The 17,704-nt window shown below is 39.4% G+C and overlaps 1 protein-coding gene across 2 annotated transcripts in view; it reads right to left on the bottom strand.

Moving 5' to 3' along the window:
• slc4a10b (solute carrier family 4 member 10b) overlaps positions 1-17,704 on the bottom strand; it is a 28,925-nt gene that overhangs the window by 2,152 nt on the left and 9,069 nt on the right. The window contains exons 4-25 of one of the 2 annotated variants that reach the window (XM_030080165.1): positions 17,111-17,263; positions 16,701-16,857; positions 16,248-16,408; positions 15,645-15,830; positions 13,175-13,263; positions 11,330-11,487; positions 10,386-10,473; positions 9,189-9,335; positions 8,956-9,059; positions 7,781-7,955; positions 7,453-7,586; positions 6,777-7,022; positions 6,479-6,584; positions 5,947-6,108; positions 5,593-5,706; positions 5,292-5,453; positions 4,921-5,172; positions 4,580-4,648; positions 3,337-3,510; positions 1,911-2,033; positions 1,609-1,667; positions 1,356-1,474 (exon numbers count right to left, since the gene is read on the bottom strand). In XM_030080165.1, the coding sequence (XP_029936025.1) occupies positions 1,396-1,474; positions 1,609-1,667; positions 1,911-2,033; positions 3,337-3,510; positions 4,580-4,648; positions 4,921-5,172; positions 5,292-5,453; positions 5,593-5,706; positions 5,947-6,108; positions 6,479-6,584; positions 6,777-7,022; positions 7,453-7,586; positions 7,781-7,955; positions 8,956-9,059; positions 9,189-9,335; positions 10,386-10,473; positions 11,330-11,487; positions 13,175-13,263; positions 15,645-15,830; positions 16,248-16,408; positions 16,701-16,857; positions 17,111-17,263 (3,098 nt within the window). In that variant the 3' untranslated portion in view covers positions 1,356-1,395. The remainder of the gene's footprint in view (positions 1-1,355; positions 1,475-1,608; positions 1,668-1,910; positions 2,034-3,336; positions 3,511-4,579; positions 4,649-4,920; positions 5,173-5,291; positions 5,454-5,592; positions 5,707-5,946; positions 6,109-6,478; positions 6,585-6,776; positions 7,023-7,452; positions 7,587-7,780; positions 7,956-8,955; positions 9,060-9,188; positions 9,336-10,385; positions 10,474-11,329; positions 11,488-13,174; positions 13,264-15,644; positions 15,831-16,247; positions 16,409-16,700; positions 16,858-17,110; positions 17,264-17,704) is intronic. The other variant, XM_030080167.1, reaches the window with a different exon arrangement.

Below are 17,704 nucleotides of genomic sequence, written 5' to 3'. Positions count from 1 at the left end.
TAATAATCTTGTTTCTATTATGTATTCACAGATGTGGTTGTTGATGAAGATTCACAAAATTTGAAAATAAAAGGGAAGAAAATCCACTCTGGTTATTGCAGTTCAGTTATTATGTTTTTTCCTTCTAGTGAAAAAAAAAAAGATGTAATAATTATTACACTAACAAGAAAAAAGTTGTACATGGCACATGCTGTGTTAGTTTTTATATGGTAGGAAACTTTTATTGCAGCAAGGTTATTATACTGTTGCTGCAAAATGTTATAACAGTGGTTCTCAGACTTTTTTAATAATGTACCCCCCTTTGAAACCCCAACCCAGCTCCATCAGTGTCTGAAACAACAAGCTGATACTGACAATGTTCTGTCAGCTTTGCTTCTTTTTCACTTCTTTCCCCTTGTTTCCAGCTGTATCGCTGCTGCGTTTCAACCACTAATCCATTTACTTGATTTTTGTCTCGGCTTTCCGGTCACAGTGAACAAATGTCCTCACTTGATGACCACGGCACCAGATTTAAACCACAAACACATACATTTAACACCTTCGGGAAACCCGTAGGGAATACTGGATGCAAAATGTGATTTATCAAACTTAAATTAACATTTTTTATTGAACTTATTATAGCACAGGATAATCATTTTACCCAGTTTCCCCTCAGAGATCAACAAAGTATTTCTAATTCAGATTCTGATTCTGATTATTTTATGAATTATGCATAACTGATACATTTTAAATTAACATTTTAAAAAAATCTCACGTACCCCCTGCAGTACTCTAACGTACCCCTAGAGGTACATGCACCCTCATCTGATTTATTATGTTATTGGGAAGCTATTAACAGTTGCATCAGTGGAGTCACTTTTTAAAACAAGAGCCCACTAACTTCATTTATGGCTGACAGACTCGGACCACATGCTAAAAAGTAGTGATGATTTAATAGACAGAGAGGGGCAGTATTTTAATTAAATGCATTTGGGATACATACAGTTTGTAATTACTTTTAGTCTGGGAGCAGCATCCCATGACAGATATATAACTAAAGTATGTCAAAGGAACAGCTTCATCAGCCAAAATTTGTGTCATTTCTGACAAAAGTCCACATGGACATGTAACCAATTATTTAATTAGCTGAAGGCAACTAACCTAAAGGGTAATTACTAGCACCATCATCTGTATTATTAACTTCTTACTGGTAAGCTCCACTTCACCTAATCTTATTTGTGTCCACTCATAACACAGATTCATTCAAAAGCTGCTCAAATACATAAAATATGGTTTCTGGAATTTGAGAAAATGTTAAGTTAAAAGGAAGCTATATTTGTTATTTTTAACAAGACTGACTCTAAATAAAGTCCTACCGTGATTTCTGAGGTCTTGTTTCTTGCTGAAGTTTTAGTCTTAAAAGTTGGAATTCCAGGTATTCCCAAAAGAACCTTTGGACATTTCATCTGTGATGTTGATGATGGGTGTCACACCTCTGCGAAAAGAACAGACAGGTGACAATTCACACTTCCATCATCATGCAACAAGTGAGAATGCCCATGAAATATCATTTACGCAAAATATTACTTGTTAAATTTCACAGGTATAACATATTGCACATTAACTTACTTGTACCCTTCTAATGGCACTGCTCTCTCATCCTCTGCTAGCATGCTCTGCTCCTCTTCCTGTTAATTAAACAGTGAACAAGAGCATGACAATAATAAGCAAAATAACATTTGATATCCATGTAGTGGTGAAGCAGGCAGTGATACATGATGGAGAAGCAGGGCTAAGCAGGAAAACAAGACAGGATAAATGCATTTCAGTCTTCTGATGTCCAGAATTTGACTGTCTGCATTTATCGTCACTTAAAAAATTTCTTTGGCTGAATTTATATTAATAAATTAATATTTATAAGAAAAACAGACCTCTTCAGCAGAATCCTCAAGCGTTTTTTTCTTGCTCTCTGGCATGAGGTCATCGAGCCAGCTCAACTCTCTCTTGGTGAAGATACAGTCCATTAACTTCCTAATAAACACCAGCGCCAACACCTGTAGGATGGACACACATGTATGAGTCAGTCAACATTTGTATACTTCAAAATGTGTATTAAGTCATATTATAAAAATATTATAGCATATTTCCCATTCAGTCAACTTGGGCATTTCACATTCATTTCCATAATTAATTTTCAAAGTCTGGTAATGTCAGGGAAAACACTGCTTTCTGTCTGTGTGTGCATGTGTCTGTCTGCAGCTAATCCAAACCTCTGAAAACCAGTTTTATACCACAATTGAGTGCTAGCACCTCAGCTGTCTGTTTGCTCAGGTCCGAGCAGCAGAGAAGGGGAGATATGCAGACAGTGCCTCCATAGTTTCCCTTCTCCCAGTAGGCAAAAAAGGGCTGGTTTGTTGCCTAAGACCAAGTACCAGAGAAGCTGAGCTACACCTGGAGAAGATCTGCAATCTACTGAGTGCACTCTTCTAGTTTCATTTCATGGACTAAATTTGTTCTCGGGGAAGTGCCCCCCATCAAGGATATTTTACTGAATTTGGCCCACAACACCTTAACTTGGCTCAACGTACATTAGCATTCCAGGCACACACATCCCTTAAGCCCAGAATCAACACTCAGTATCAAGACACTGATATCAATAATGATGGGTAAATGGCTTACTTAGCAGTTCAGAAACTGAATTCTCTTACCAAATCATGCTAAAGTCAACCATAGCATGAGAATGGTGTGTAACCACTCACTGCCTCGGCCACGACCATGCCATCACATGATATCTAACTCTTCTCTTACTTATAGGATAGTTTGAAGCCGAACTTTATTTCTTTTCAACCAGAGCCACTGGCTGCTCTTTTAGGCTGCTTCCAAAGCTCATCAAAAGAGAAAAGGGACAAATAGGTCTGTAATTATCTCCACCAAGGTGAGGCATGATTTGGTGTGGTCAAGTAAAACACATTACATCAAGACTGAACATTACCTGAATTACACATTAGTCTTTGGATTTATAATCTCATGGTTAGGGCATCTCAAGACACAAGAAGAAAGACTGTCAGGAATTTCCAGCCCATCTGCAGTACCTAATGTGTTTTGACATTTATGATGAAAAGCTGTCCGTTTTTTTTTTTTTTTTTTTTAAAAATGGTGTCAACAAAATAAGAATTAATGACTGAGCTCCTGAACACATTTCAGGGCTAAACATGTTTTTTTTTCCAATGTTGTTTTCACTGAAGACACTTTAAAGCAGGATTAGGCTTAATCTGAGTTTTAATCTTGTGAAACCATTGCAAAAAAGGAATCAAGATCCCAAATGATATTGATGGCGTGACGAGGCTGTTTACACACCATCATGGGAAAGACAATGGCAGCTCTGGATGTCTTGATGACCCAGAGCATGACCAAACAGCTGAGCTGGATGATGGTGAAGAGGTGGACCTTCCTCAGCGGCACATGACGCAGGTAGATGAGGTCTGGCTGGTGCTTGGCTGGCATACCAAACAGCTTCAGGCGGTCAAAGAACTGGAGAGAACAGACGATAAACTATTCTTAAAGTTTTGCCCCAAAATTATATTTTCACCATTTTCGGAAAGTTATACTTACACCTACAAAATGATTGATAGCAAAAATATTGCTAGTTTTTTGAAGAATGGCAGGTGAGCGTGGTAGCTGCTGATAAAATGATGACACTTTAACAAAGTGCAATAGTGGTGAATGTCAGGTAAAGATATTTTTACCCCAAATAATTATTAAATTAAATTTCACATTTCAGAAGCAAAGTTAAAAAGTGCTTCATAGAAACAAAATGGGAGGATGAAATAACAGAAATAAGAGATGTACTGTAAGACTGGGGACAGTTAAAACCATATTTGGTCACCCCAATAATTAGGAGATAAATCCCTACTCTGAGGTTTGGCTGGGACTGATGGTTCATGCAGATTATCAGTGTGAGGAGTTCACAATTCAGATGTATGGGAATTACATGTTCATTCCCAAAGTGGAGATCACTTATGGCCACTGAGAACCAAGTGGTGAGGCAAAAGGGTTGTACTCAAAAGCAATATGAATGATATTATAATTAATTATAATAATGTGAGGAATCACAATTTTAGAACTCCTGTCCTATAATGAATTCATTCTACAGTACTAACTGTTACTTCTCCTCCAATGAAGCCAAACACCTCCACAGCACTCAGCTTTACTTAAATTCTCTTTTTGTGTTTTATCCCTGGTTTTGCATTGCATATGAAGACATGTGGCAATAATTTACACTTGTTGGATCAAGTTTCCATGCGATTAGGGGGCATTATGTCACTGTCATTTCAGAAGTCAGCAGGATAATCTCATCTGAGTGATAATCTGTCCTTGCCTTGTAATCTAGTGTGACTATATTTAACACTGAGACTAAACAGTCTTCGAAATATATCATTATGGGTGTGATGCAATGCCTTTTCAAAACTGGTTGAGTCCTCTAGTGTGTCCCCAGCCGAAGACAGAAACACTTTCAACTACAGAACTCAGTCACATCAAAGGTTATGTCTGCAAATCCTTGATGAATAAAATGTCAGTAACAGAAAGTGCATGAGTTTACCTGTATACCCCTCAGAGACGATGCTCCCATATAAAGGAATACTCCATACAACACAGGCATGGGAATAAACTAAAAGACAATAGAGACATTTTAGGAGATCAAAACCTGGAGAAAAAAAATAGACTAAAAATAACCTACTGCACTTAAAACTAAATCTAAGAGTAAGATGTAAGTGTAACATAAAGCACTCAGAAAGATACATGGATACTGTAATTGCAGAGGGATACTCAGTGTTGCATTCAACAATATTTTTTTTATAATATGTCCTTAAAACATGGGCCCCAGGGACAGTAACTGTACATGGACCAAACAGACAAATGAACAAATAGACACTGTCTGACCTTAAGCACAGATGTCATGAAGACGGAGCAGCCCATGAGGGTGAAGATCATGAGGCCAGTAAAGCGCTGCTCTCTGATGCCAAGGAACTTGGGCTGCTCACCAGGAGCTGAGCACTCTGACTCAAGCTTCAAGCTGTTGACGTGGGAGATAGAGAGGACGGTCGCTGCTACAAACCATGGCAGGCCCATCAAAGAGCACACACCAAGCATCAATCCCACCATGAACAGATCCAGGTGGTAACCACAACCTTTCTGAAGAGGGAGACATCAGTGAAATCAAACGATGAACAGAATTTGACTTGAAAACAAGTTGCTGTTAAGATGCAGTACAATGCAGTCGGACAGAACATATTACAACCTAGGCTAGGTACCTTAAGTTTGTGTTCCTTCCTGTTGATTATGACTGCAGTGATCTGCTGGTCCATGAAAATGAGGATGGTACAAAGTAGAGCTGGGACGACCGATATGACCACTGTCCACCAGGGGTTCGTGCCCACTGGGCTGATGAACCACCCACGATCATCTCTGGTTGGCTGTTAAGAGAAGATTGTTGTTGGTTGTTCAAAATGTTGTTTGTTGAAAACCCCTGAATATGTTATTTGGCAGCTTGTTGATAATCAGTTTAATACTTAACTACAGTTGTATAGTTAATAGTTATACTGCACAACTCACCTTAAACACACTGGGAACCTTTAGTTTTGGAGATGGAATCCCTAAGGCATAGTCAATCATGACCATGGTAAAGATGGTAATGAAAACAGCAAAGTCGCTGATAATGGATCTCACCTAACAGAGAGGAAGACTTGTGAAAATAATTCCAAAAGCCCTTGAAATGTTCTGTTTAGTAGAAACATGATTTGTGGGTCTTCAAAGTTTTCTAATCACACAGTACCTGTATATGACCACTAGAGTTCCCCACTGCACTGTGTTATACAACCAAAGCCCAGAAAAGCTCTGTTACTGTAGGCAGACACAGAGCTTCGTCTGCAACACACTGGGGTAATGATGATGCCCGATATGCAGTACCTTTGTAGGAAAGTAGCTGCTGAACTTGAACTCCTTGAGGAACGCAGACATGAAGACAGTTGAGAAGAAGAGGATTACACACCAGAAGAGAACATCAGGAACGTAGGGTCCATGAGGGCCGCATGCGCTGCCCACGAACTCCCCTTGCTTTTCAATACAAGCCTGCAACAACAGGTAGAGGGCAGAGTTAAGTCCATCAACTCACCTTGGGATTAGCTTTACACAACAGACTCAAGGTTGCCACAGACTTTAAGAGCATCTTTGTACAAAAAACTTAACTGAGTACAAAAATGTGCTTTTATGGTGATTTGCTATTAGTAATCCAATGTAATCCAGTCCACATGTCCTTAATCTCCTCCCTTGGGTCTACTCCATCTGGAGAGCATGCCACTTAAAGGGAAACAACCTAAATATGTTTTTTCAGCCTGTCCACCTCTGTCTAAACAAATAATTTCCGCTGTCCTGTGCATAAAAAAGTAAAAGGATGACTGACAGATCCTTTTTTATTAATCAAAGGGAGATTGTTTGATACCTTGACCTCCAGTGCCTCCCAGTAGATCTCTGAGGCAGTGATGTTGTTGGTCTCCCAGTACTTCAGGGTGCTATTGCTGGGGTCAGAAGGCTCAACACACGAACATCTGTGGAAGCACATGAACATCTGGGCCACAAAATAATCCCTCATCTGTCAGAGATTTACCTCCAAGAAACGTACTTAGTTATTATTCATAATTTTTTCCAGTTTTTTCACAGTTATCTTACAAAAACTACTAGATGAGCAAATTCATCTCTAAGTTGTCCTAATTTGTGTGTGAGGATAAGTGTCCACATACGAGTAAAGGGTGAGTTTCTCCAGGTTGTTTTTCTTGTTAAAGGGAAAGTGTTCCCCCAGGTGCATAAGTTTCTCCAAGGCCTCATAAATGAAGATGATGCAGATGAGTGAGGCAAAGGCCTCCTCTGTAAAGCGTGTGATATAACAAACCAGGGAACTGGCATCTGTGGCCACCAGTGTAATGCAAAGGAGGCCAGTCCACAAGCCAATACAGGCTCTCAGTGAGAGATATGACAAGCCATACTCCCTGTATGGAGACACAAAAGCAAAAATGAACATCACTGTGGAGCAGAGACCTATTCCATAATAAACCACATTATGTGTGTATTATTTACTGTTTGTAGTGTTGTGGATTAGAAGAGGCCATTATGACGATGAAATAGATTTTCATTCTTTTTTGTCCATATAATCATAACATTAAAAGGTCTATCAGAAGCCGGATGTTAGAGAGAGGATACACCCATTTCCTCGGGATCTCTCCAACTGCATAAGCATGATACAATGTAATTATAAACTGTGACAAATATAGGATGTACAGATGAAATGTAGTGCAGGCTTTCAACAGTCAATGAGCTGTATGCCATTTAGTGAGATGACTTATCATGTGGATAAATAAAGCCTGTGCTTGTTGGCTGTATACAGTGGGATGAAAATATACAAGACAAAAGAAAACATACTTGCAGAATTTGAATAATATCTTTTCAAATACAAGCACCGGCCCTGTGCTGCCCAGAATGGTGAGGGGCTGGCCGGCAAACAGGGAATATGCTATTCCTGTCATTGAGGCTCCAAACAGCGACTCAATTGCACTCTGGGGGTGAGACAGGACAGAGAGGTTATTGGTTGAAGGTTGCCTAAAAAATCCTCATGGTACTGAAATAGAGCTATCAGTGTCTGCTTGAATGGCCGAGTGTTGACAGTAATTACTCAGTCAAGACCAAAGCAGTGGAGAAATAGCATTTGCAGCACACTATGCACATTAAGAGGAAAAGGCTGGTGTCTTACTATGCGCCCTTCTGTTGCTTCGCCCAGTAGTCCTCCAAAGGTAATGACAGGGGACATGCAGGCGCAGTAGAGGAACAGGAAAGAGGCCAGACACTGCAAACTAAAGCCGTCAGTGTAGTCAGATATGTAGTGAGGTGCCTTGCGCTTTATGTCCAGAAAGAAACCCCCAAACAGCCTGGGAAATAGAATAAAAGAATGCAGAGTTTGCCATTCGTGTTCACACTAAAGTAAGCATTGCAGTCATTTTCAAAGAGATAAAGGACATTGCTCATACATTATACCATAAAAGAAATCTGTGGTGAAACTATGCTGTTTCCAAAAGGCAAACACAGATCTTTTATACCTAAACAGTTACAGGTTTCAGCCTTACAACTTTAGTTTTAAACATTTTTTGGCTATTTTTTCTTTTTCTTATTGCTGATTTGATTATTCTTCCACTGTAATCTGTGAGGTATTCAACTTTTGAGCATGGTTTCTCATGATGTGTCCCTGTGACAGAAACGTCTAGCTGCAAATAGAGAGCTCACTGCAGTGTGTTGCTATGGAAACCACTTTATGGCTACAACTGCTGCTGAGGCTGAAACAGGCAAAGTTTAACCAGAAATAGCCGAACTGCATTCTTCTCCTTGCAGGGCACAAAGGCACACACTCCAGAACATTTGGAGTTATGCATTCATTTACATCAAATAAACTTACAAAAAAATTTACATTCTTTCAAACAATGCAACCTTAAAGACTCTTCAGTTTTTTTTTGTTTTTTTTTACTAAAGCTCATAAATAGTCCCCGTGTCATCCCTATGCTCCACACCTGCATGAGTATATATTTGTGAGAGAACACACCTAAGGAACATCTCACTCACTGGCATTGAGCATATAAGAGTTAACCTTTTAAATCATTCTGTATCTGAAGAAGCACAGTTATGTCAGCCATCACACAGCTCCATATCTAACTATATAACAGAGCAAAATGGGTACATCACAATGCAAAACTACTTTTGTTTGCTGAAAAGTGAAGAAATGTCCCGTTCTACAACAGAGCGACATATCCATATAGGCACATAAAATCCATCCTACTTAACCTTTATCCCGGCATAAAGTCTTTCACAGGGCAACTGGCTGATCAGTATTCACTACAACCAAAAACAGTGCACTCTGTTGTCTTTTGACTCCCACACCTTCCAGTGCGCTGCAGTTCTGGACCTCCATGGCCATCGTGCTCCTCTTCGTCTCCAACCTCTGCTATTCCATTAGGTAAACCGCTACTTTTCTTTCTCTTCTCCTGTACGACAAACAATACACAGCAGTTGGATTCATTTCAACTGAAAAGCCAATTAGGGTTGTCATATACATTTAGAAAATCTAGGATCTGAAAAACCGTTGCCCCCAGAAAGAAAGTGTTCAAACTCACCTGAGAAGGTACATTTTTTGGTGGCTCTATTCTTATGGATGGGTCCCATTCCCCTGGAGGCAGGACGGTCACTTGGTCAAGGAACTCGTCAATCCCAGCAATTAGATCATTACGGTCTTTAGCTTTGTAGGCAACATCATGGAAAACCTGGAAATTAAAAAAAAAAAAAAAGCTCTCATGGAAGGCTAACATTTAGATGCGGATTCAAGCTGATTTTCCACTGGTGTTCTCCCTTCTTCATGCACTCAAAACCCATAAGGTATGTTCCCATCAGTGTCACGGTGTAAAGCAAGAAATGTACATACAAGTAAATGTTGAAGACTTCAAACGAAACATTAATTGCTGAGTCACAAAACTTGAAGGAAATGGATATGGCTGTGCCAAGCAGTGGATTGGTTTATCAACGTTTGGACGATATTCAAAGCAATTTGAACACTCTCTACAACTAAGCAAACAAGATGTGTCCTGCTGTCTACGTGCCAAGACATCGAAGGAACACATTAGAGCTTGGAGTGTACAAGAACAAAGTAAGAATAGTAAAAAAACACAATTTCAGAGTCTATTAAATTGGTGTGTGAAGAAGGTGTGGTCATAAGAAACATTCATGCAAGTGGCTCGTTGGTTGAGAATGTGACTCCACAACCTGCTAATCTGAATGGGAATAAGATCAAATATGTATATCTAATTTACATAGCTTTACTACTCTGACTCATACTAGTATATGTATATGCATATGCTTGTAGTATTACTGCAATAACAATAAAAGGAAGGGAGCACCAGCATTTTAAATAGCTTAAGATTTTAACACTGTAAAACACATAAGCATTGATATCAAATCAGTTCAGTTAAATAGTAAATAATACATTCTGGACTGTGTCAAAGCCTTTCCTTTATTCCGTTTTGACAGAGATGGCAGTCTGAGTCCCTGACAAAAAGGAGGACATGAGGGCTGACTAATCGCCAAATGTATGTCATTAAAGCCTTGAGTTATGTTTCATCACTTGAGGAATTTGATGAGATCGGCTGGACTGTGAAGTTATGCAAGCTGCCTCGACTCAATCAACTGTGGAGAATCTGAATATGACATGTGGTTGACATTCAAACCAAATGCAACCGCTTTGCCAAAACGTTAATGAATAAATAACCCCCACAGCGTGTTGACCCGGTAACAGAATGCTTATTGGTGAGCATTCTTACCTCATCTGTCATTAGTGTTCCAATGGACCGTCCAATCTCATGATACTGGGGCCCTTTTCCCATGGGGCCGAGGATGATGAACAAGAACCTGAAGGCAAAAAGAAATCAATGAATATGTAGCACGTTTTGCTGTATTAATCTATTTATATGGTGGGATATGGGCCAATCACATCTATTCAAAGGAACAGTTCATACAAAATACAGAAAGCTGTGTACTCCAAACTACTAATATCTATCCACCTCTAATTTGTACTCATTGTTGGTGGATAGATACAGTATGCTGGTGTTCTTCAGCAGGAAGTAGTTCCCAAAATCACTCTTCACCCTCCAAAATTGTGGATCGTGCTGGGTACTTATGTCATTGTTTTTGGAAACAGCTGCTGCTGCAGAATTTTTCCACATGCACATTTTTGCAAGTTTGAGCTCCACAAAACAGTGCACTTCCACATCTTTTGTACTGTGCTGCTGAGAGAAAGGAAAGTAAAAGCAGACTGTAAACCTCACCAAATCACACAGAAACTACAGCATCCGGATGCATAAATTACACTCAGGTTAAGTATGAACATATCTCTTTTTTTTTTTTTTTTTTTTTTTTTTTTTGGTATTTTGGGTGAGCTGTTCCTTTAACACTGTTGATCAAGAAGAATGAGGGAAGGGAACAATCAAAATAAAATCATGCCCAATAAAGTTGCAGTTTTAAGTGTTAGATAGTATTCAAAGTAGCATTCAGTTTCAGATTTATTTAAGGACCAAAATGTCAGTTTAGAGTCTCAAGGGGCTTTACAGGCCCTCGAGTTTACAACAAACAAAACAGGACAACTCCTGACTGAACCCACAGTTAAGTCAGAGGGGGATTCAAAATATCTTCCCAGAGTTGAGGAGATGTATTTCTAATGATCAGGTTTTAGCATTTTTGATTGACTTAAACCAAAATGTGCAGTAACCTTGTGGAGATGGGGACCTCAGTCAGCCCATTGAGCAGGACCGCCGGGGAGAGACGGACAAATGCCACCACCGGCTTGTTTAGAAACTCGAGCTCTCCCACCAGCACGTTACAAGCCTCGGCCCCTGGTGGGATCTTCTTCATGAAATGAAGGTCTATCTAAAAAGGACACCAAATACATTACAGATCATCATGGAAAGGGCTTAGACACCTTTTTCCTCCAGGCTTTATAAAAGCGGCTTGGACTGAGAGGATAAATGGAGAAAGGGGGAAAAAAATCATTCAAGTTCATAAGTGCATTCTATAAATAAGTGATTATATCTACTGTTTATCCTCACCGTACATTTCTAATGAAACTGTCCGGTTTGTGGGCTAAATTGACCACAGGACATCCAGGCTTTGTGTGTCATAACACATAATACTCACGACTGTACAGATGAACTGCGATGAAATAATTTAAAAGATTATTGTGTATAAATGACTGCTATGATTTCCTACATAATATTTATACGGTATGTGTTATCTTTTGTGACCCCACAATGCAAATGCAAGCTGACAGCAAATGATAAGCTAACACAGTACATCAAACTGCACTGTACAGCAGTGTGAGTAAGTGTTGATTTTTTTAGTGACAATTATTTTCAGGTGACAAAAATGTTGACTGGGCTTGTCTGTTCACTCATGCAGCTAACAGAGCTCAAAACTGTCAGAAGAGTTGTATTAACTCTGATGTGTGTGAGTTTACGTGGCATATGGTTGACATGACAGTCATAGTTAAAATAACACTGATGATTTTGCTCAATGCATCAAAGAGTTTTTCAGGCACCAATGGCCCAGATATGTTTAAGTTGTGAATGCACAAGGCTACATCGGCACTCATACCGCGTTCTTAGCTGATAAAAGGATGCTATGGAAGGTTTGACAGTATCTGAAATGAACAATGCACATTTATCTCCTCTCCAAATAATGCCTTTCATTTGCAACTGTCTTGAAACTCAGTATGTCACAATGCAAAAATGTTACAATACCGCTCGTGGGGCAGAAAAAAAAATTGCAGCATTTTATTCTGCCGTAGTCGTCTCAATTTAAAAAGGCCTCCATCGAAATATATCATTGTACTTTGTAAAGAATTTGTAAATACATTTTTTGAACCGTTTACATTCAAGGAAGCCAGTGCCACTGCTGGAAAAACATATGGCTAAAATACATATATACTGTAAATTGTGACTTTTCATTTACAATATACTGTTTAATTATATTTGTATCAGATTGCCAACTTCATATCATGCATTCAGTCATATTGTGAAATGTATTAAATCTCCTCCCTGGTGCAGAGTGCAATGTACATTTTATAAATGTTTCAGCCAACAGGACAATGTACATTAGTTTGAAAATGCTGTACAGTAGGACTTGAACAAAAGGTTGGGGTCATATGCAAGGATTTTATCTGTTTTAGCTGTGTACAGTTGTCATATAGTTGTCTTCATGGTGAATGGTGGCGGACGGATGACATGTAATCCTAATCCCCTAATAGAGGAATTTTCCATTAAAAATACCAGCTAGGACTTATTGTTTGCTATCCCAAACATATAATAAAAAATACTCTGTTGATATTCCGCTAAATGTGAGTGTCCAGAAGTCACTATTAACAAGAATTACATTTGCTTCTGCTGACTGTTGCACGTGCTACTGCATATAACTCACGTGTATATTATGATCCTCATTCTGATCATATTTCAATCAGTCCCATTTGCTCTTCAGAGGCATAACTAAAATGTATGTTTTCTGCTATTCATATAAAACATGAGGAAAGCGATATATGTTGTATGTTCTATAGGTACTATACCTTGCTGAAGTCCACAGCACTGTTTTCTCTACTGACATCCGCTTTTCCGTCCGGCCCCGCTAAATGAGACTGGGAGGACATCAGCTGACCTGGAAAATTCACATAAGAGAAGTGACAGATTAGTTTAAAAAAAAAATCTTTGACTGAGAACAAATTCTGTGTCCACAACTTCATGATCCGTTTTCACAGGCTACTTTGAGAGTGACTAAGCATAAATCACCGGGGAGAACAAAAGTGTGAAGATTGCTGAGAGATCATGACAGACAGCGACAACCATTGTGAAAGTTAATAAAGCTCGTTCACCTGGTTTTGCAGCAATGCTGTCCCAGAAAACCGAGGCAAATGTAAACATGATAATTAGTCTCAAGCATGACGGGACTGCAGGGATTTGGGAATTGTTGTGATCATTTAACAAGTGGGTCAAAATTTAATATTAATTACTTTGTTTAACATGTTCCCAAAGCATGACGTGGAGCTTATTGGCTATTATTGTTTTGAAATTAACTTGAGGATTGCCTCACTTGTGAAATTAACATGCCTCTCGATGTGTCACTCACAATTCCAGTAAACCACAAAATACTTTTTTTTTTTTAATGTAGAATGCTGGCATACTTTACACATACAAAACATGTTTGGCAATGCAAAAGGCAATTAATCATTCTAATTATTAGTCCAGATGTCCTGAAATTAATTTAGCCCAGAATACAAACAAACAGTTCCATCACCATGAAGATTAACAGTAAATATGCTCACATATTTATAGAACATGGATTAGAATATGGATTTTTCTTTTTTCTTTTCAGCTCACTCTCCTAATCCAAGCCACTCAGATGATGGTATATTTGCATTATGTGTCCTTAAAAAAAAGACATTTCCTTCATGAAGAAAATCCCACCCTGCATGCTGGCAAAAGAGCTGGAGTTTCTAAACAAGCCAGATTGCAGGATTATGACTTTCAGCTGAATGCACACCAGTTACATGTTATGATGTGTAATGATCTGAGATTACTGTGATCCCATATATGACTGTCTTATGTGTCTTGCCCTGCAGCTGCAGTGAACTTGCAGAAACAAGGAGAGAAAACTCAGCAGGACAACATTGTGTTCCTGTTCATTTTGTATTTCTATTTTTGTCTGCATGTGTACTGTGTGCACCCACCACTAGGTCAAAATACCTTGTACAAGCTGTTGACACATTGATACATTTCTGCTTCCAACTCGATTACCTTCCAGAAACATCTTCCAGTGGCTCTTCTATAATCATTTTCATTATCAACAACCTCTTGATCAAAAGCTCAAAATACAAAAACAGAACCTTTTGCCAACCAGTTGCCAATATATATTGACACACATGATGAGATTGCCCCCTCTGGCAGTTATGTTTCATGGGCAAGGAGTGGGTGGTGGATGGTTCTGGGAATGCAGAGGAGATGAGAGGAGCAGAGCTGTCAAAGGGTGTGTAATGTAGCTGATTCTCACTCTGAGAGTCAGCTGCCCCAAATAAAAAGAGATGGGGAGCCTCCCACTGCACCACCTGCCATAAGCAAACACAACACATACCCACCTACTTACATATAGACTACTACATACATATAGACACAAAAATGCATTTTTTTTTTGTTCACACACAAAAAAATGCAGACAAAAAGATACATAAGGACATTCATACAAAACCAGACACAGTAAGAGGAAGATATGAGAACAAACTCTAACTGAGACAGCAATGATTAATTGCTGTCTCAGTTAGAGTTAATGATTAATTAGATATTATTGCATTGAGCTGTATGTCAATAAGCAAACACTGCAAAACTTCATTCCGTTATTCCATTTTAAAAAGTCTTTTAGTGTCATATTCAGTGTTACAATCCTGTTTTTCTTTAAAAAGTGAAAACATCTGCAAGTAGAATGAGGTAATCCAAAATGCACACAAGCTGATTAGCACTGGACAGAGGTGGCATTTTGTCAACCCACTGGTAGTTTTCTTGACTTCTTTTGAGAAAAAAAAAAAAAAAGATTTTAACACACACTATAAAATACTTGTTAGGATGGATTTTTCAGTGAAATATACAGGGTGTCCACAAACTCTCTTTACAATTTAAAAAATCTATTACAAAATTGATGAGATCACTGATGCCATTGCTACCATTGATGAGGCTATGCTACAGCGAACATGGCAAGAAATAGAGTACCGTCTTGATGTGCTTCGTGCAACTAATGGTGCCCATATAGAGGTGTATTAAATGAGACAAAAAACTTCAATATCTACTCCTCGTTTTGTTATTATTTCCACAGATTTGTCTATTCATTTGCTTTTGTAATAAATTTGTTAAATTGTAAAGAGACTTTATGGACACCCTGTACAACACATCATGCACCTTCAGGATCCATCTACAATATTCAACTGCATCCTGATCACAGTGGTAGTAAGGAATCCAAAAGCCATCTGTATCAAAGTCGTTCAGTTTCCTCACCATTCTTGTCCAGGTGGAGCTCAGAGGCGCGTCGTCCCATGTCAGCAAAGGAGCGTACGATCGGCAAGCGGTTAGCCAGCTTCTTCTGGTTCTGGTGATGGTGCTGCTTCAGCAGTGTTTCATGCACTTTCTTCCTGAGTTCATCCCCTAGAGGAGAGTACAGCTCCTGGTGGTCTAAGACCATGTCTGTGAAAGACATAGGCAAAACTGTACAGCACAGCATCCACAGCATCCAGACAACAGGTATAACAACTATTCCCAGGTAAAAGTTAGTTAAACAGTTGAAAGGTTTCATCCTAGATGACATGAATGTTGTTGGGGCCAAAAATGAGATTTAAGCTAAAACAGATTTCTTCTTGTGCCTCAAAGGTAAAATCTGCTTGGGCTACCAAGAAGCATGACTGTTTGTTTTATACAGCAAACAGACAACAATGATCCCCAAAGCAAACTCATGGGACAGCAGTTTAGAAAGGAAGCCAATTACTCAGTTCATTTATTTCTGCCAAGTGCTCGGTTGAAATAACTGGGCTTGTGGTGCAGTTTAGGGCAAACAAAAAGAAACAAGTCTGCCTCCTGCTTGCATTGTGCCCCCCACAGTATTACCTGCAATCTCTTCAAGGGTATTGGCCCTCATGTCCAACAGCACAGTGCTATTGATAATGCAGCTGCGCAGCTCAAACAGGCTGTGCAGAGAGAGGGTGGCGACATAGGGTTTACTCCACCGCTCCCCTCCATCTTCCACGTCCTCTTCAAACTTCAGCCACCTGTAATTTTGTCAAATTGTTAGCAAACGATATCTCAGTATCTTTCTAAAATATGGGTCAATGAAGAAAGAGACAAAGAAGTAACAAAAAGTTCATATTCCAGAAAATTCAACAATGACATTACTTTAGAGTAAACTGAAGCGCTGATGTCAGACACATATCCACGTCTCTAATCACTATAAGTGGGATCACCAGCGTTACTGGCCCATTCAATCAAAGCTTTTAGTAATGACATGTCTAAGTCCTCACTGGGTGAAGAGGTGATGTGTAATCACATGACACTGCACAGTACCTGGCGCTTTCCCTCCAGTCAGAATCTTCTCCATCTTTCAGGAAGATCTCATCCATCTCGGTGAAAAGGTCATGAGGAATGTGTTCTTCATCGTCATCCTCGCAGCCCAGCAGGAACTGCACTCTCTGTGAGGGAGTGTCTGCAAGCACACAGGGAACTGAGGTGAGTGGTCAAATCCAGTGAGTCGAACCATTTATCTTAAGTGAGTAAGCTTAATCAAATTAATAGGAGTATAATTCCACTATGATTGTAATTTCAGCAGACATGCTCTGAGCCCCAGTTTCCAGTCACAGAAGCACAATAAAGAGCAACAAACCAAATTGGAAAGGCAGAGAACAAGGGCGTAAGCATGTTGGTGTTATAATGCAGGCGAATCTGTCTTACTCATGCTAGAGGAATGTGGCCAATACCATAAACAGGAGACTCTCTGCCCTCCGCCAAGGCAAAGTCTCGATCCCTGCTCCTCCTCCTGTGTTTGTGTCCATGATGGCGATGCCTGCGATGGCTGCGGTGTCTGGTGCTGCCCAAGGGGACGTGAACCCCAATGTAGAGGGTCCTGTGGCCTGGGGACACATCCCATACATGGTAGAGGAGGATCAACTACAATGTGTGTGCATGTGTTTTGAAAAGCTTAACAGACAATCATAAGGATTTTAATTATCATGGTTAAGCATTACTCTCCAGGACTCTCCAGATAAGCTCTCCATTATATTTCACGGATTTCTGCCTGATCCTGGCAGAAACTGTGTCAAAGTGCATTGCTCAGACAGATAATACATAATAACGTAATGCTTACTGAAGCTAGCATCAAGTCAATACCACCTGTTATGGTTATGCAATAAAACATTGTCAGAATTACCTACACTGCATGAAAAATAATGTTATTTATAAGGTTACAACATTTTTGCAGCCAGAGTATCCTTTTAGTAAAAGTGTAGGGCAGATAATCTTGAGGATAAACGGTTCTTTGAAATTTTTTTTTTTTTTCTGGAAGATTCAGAGAT

Source organism: Myripristis murdjan, chromosome 21 (assembly GCF_902150065.1).
Source record: "Myripristis murdjan chromosome 21, fMyrMur1.1, whole genome shotgun sequence".
In the NCBI taxonomy this organism is placed as follows: domain Eukaryota; kingdom Metazoa; phylum Chordata; class Actinopteri; order Holocentriformes; family Holocentridae; genus Myripristis; species Myripristis murdjan.
This window is presented reverse-complemented; position numbering and strand designations above follow the sequence as displayed.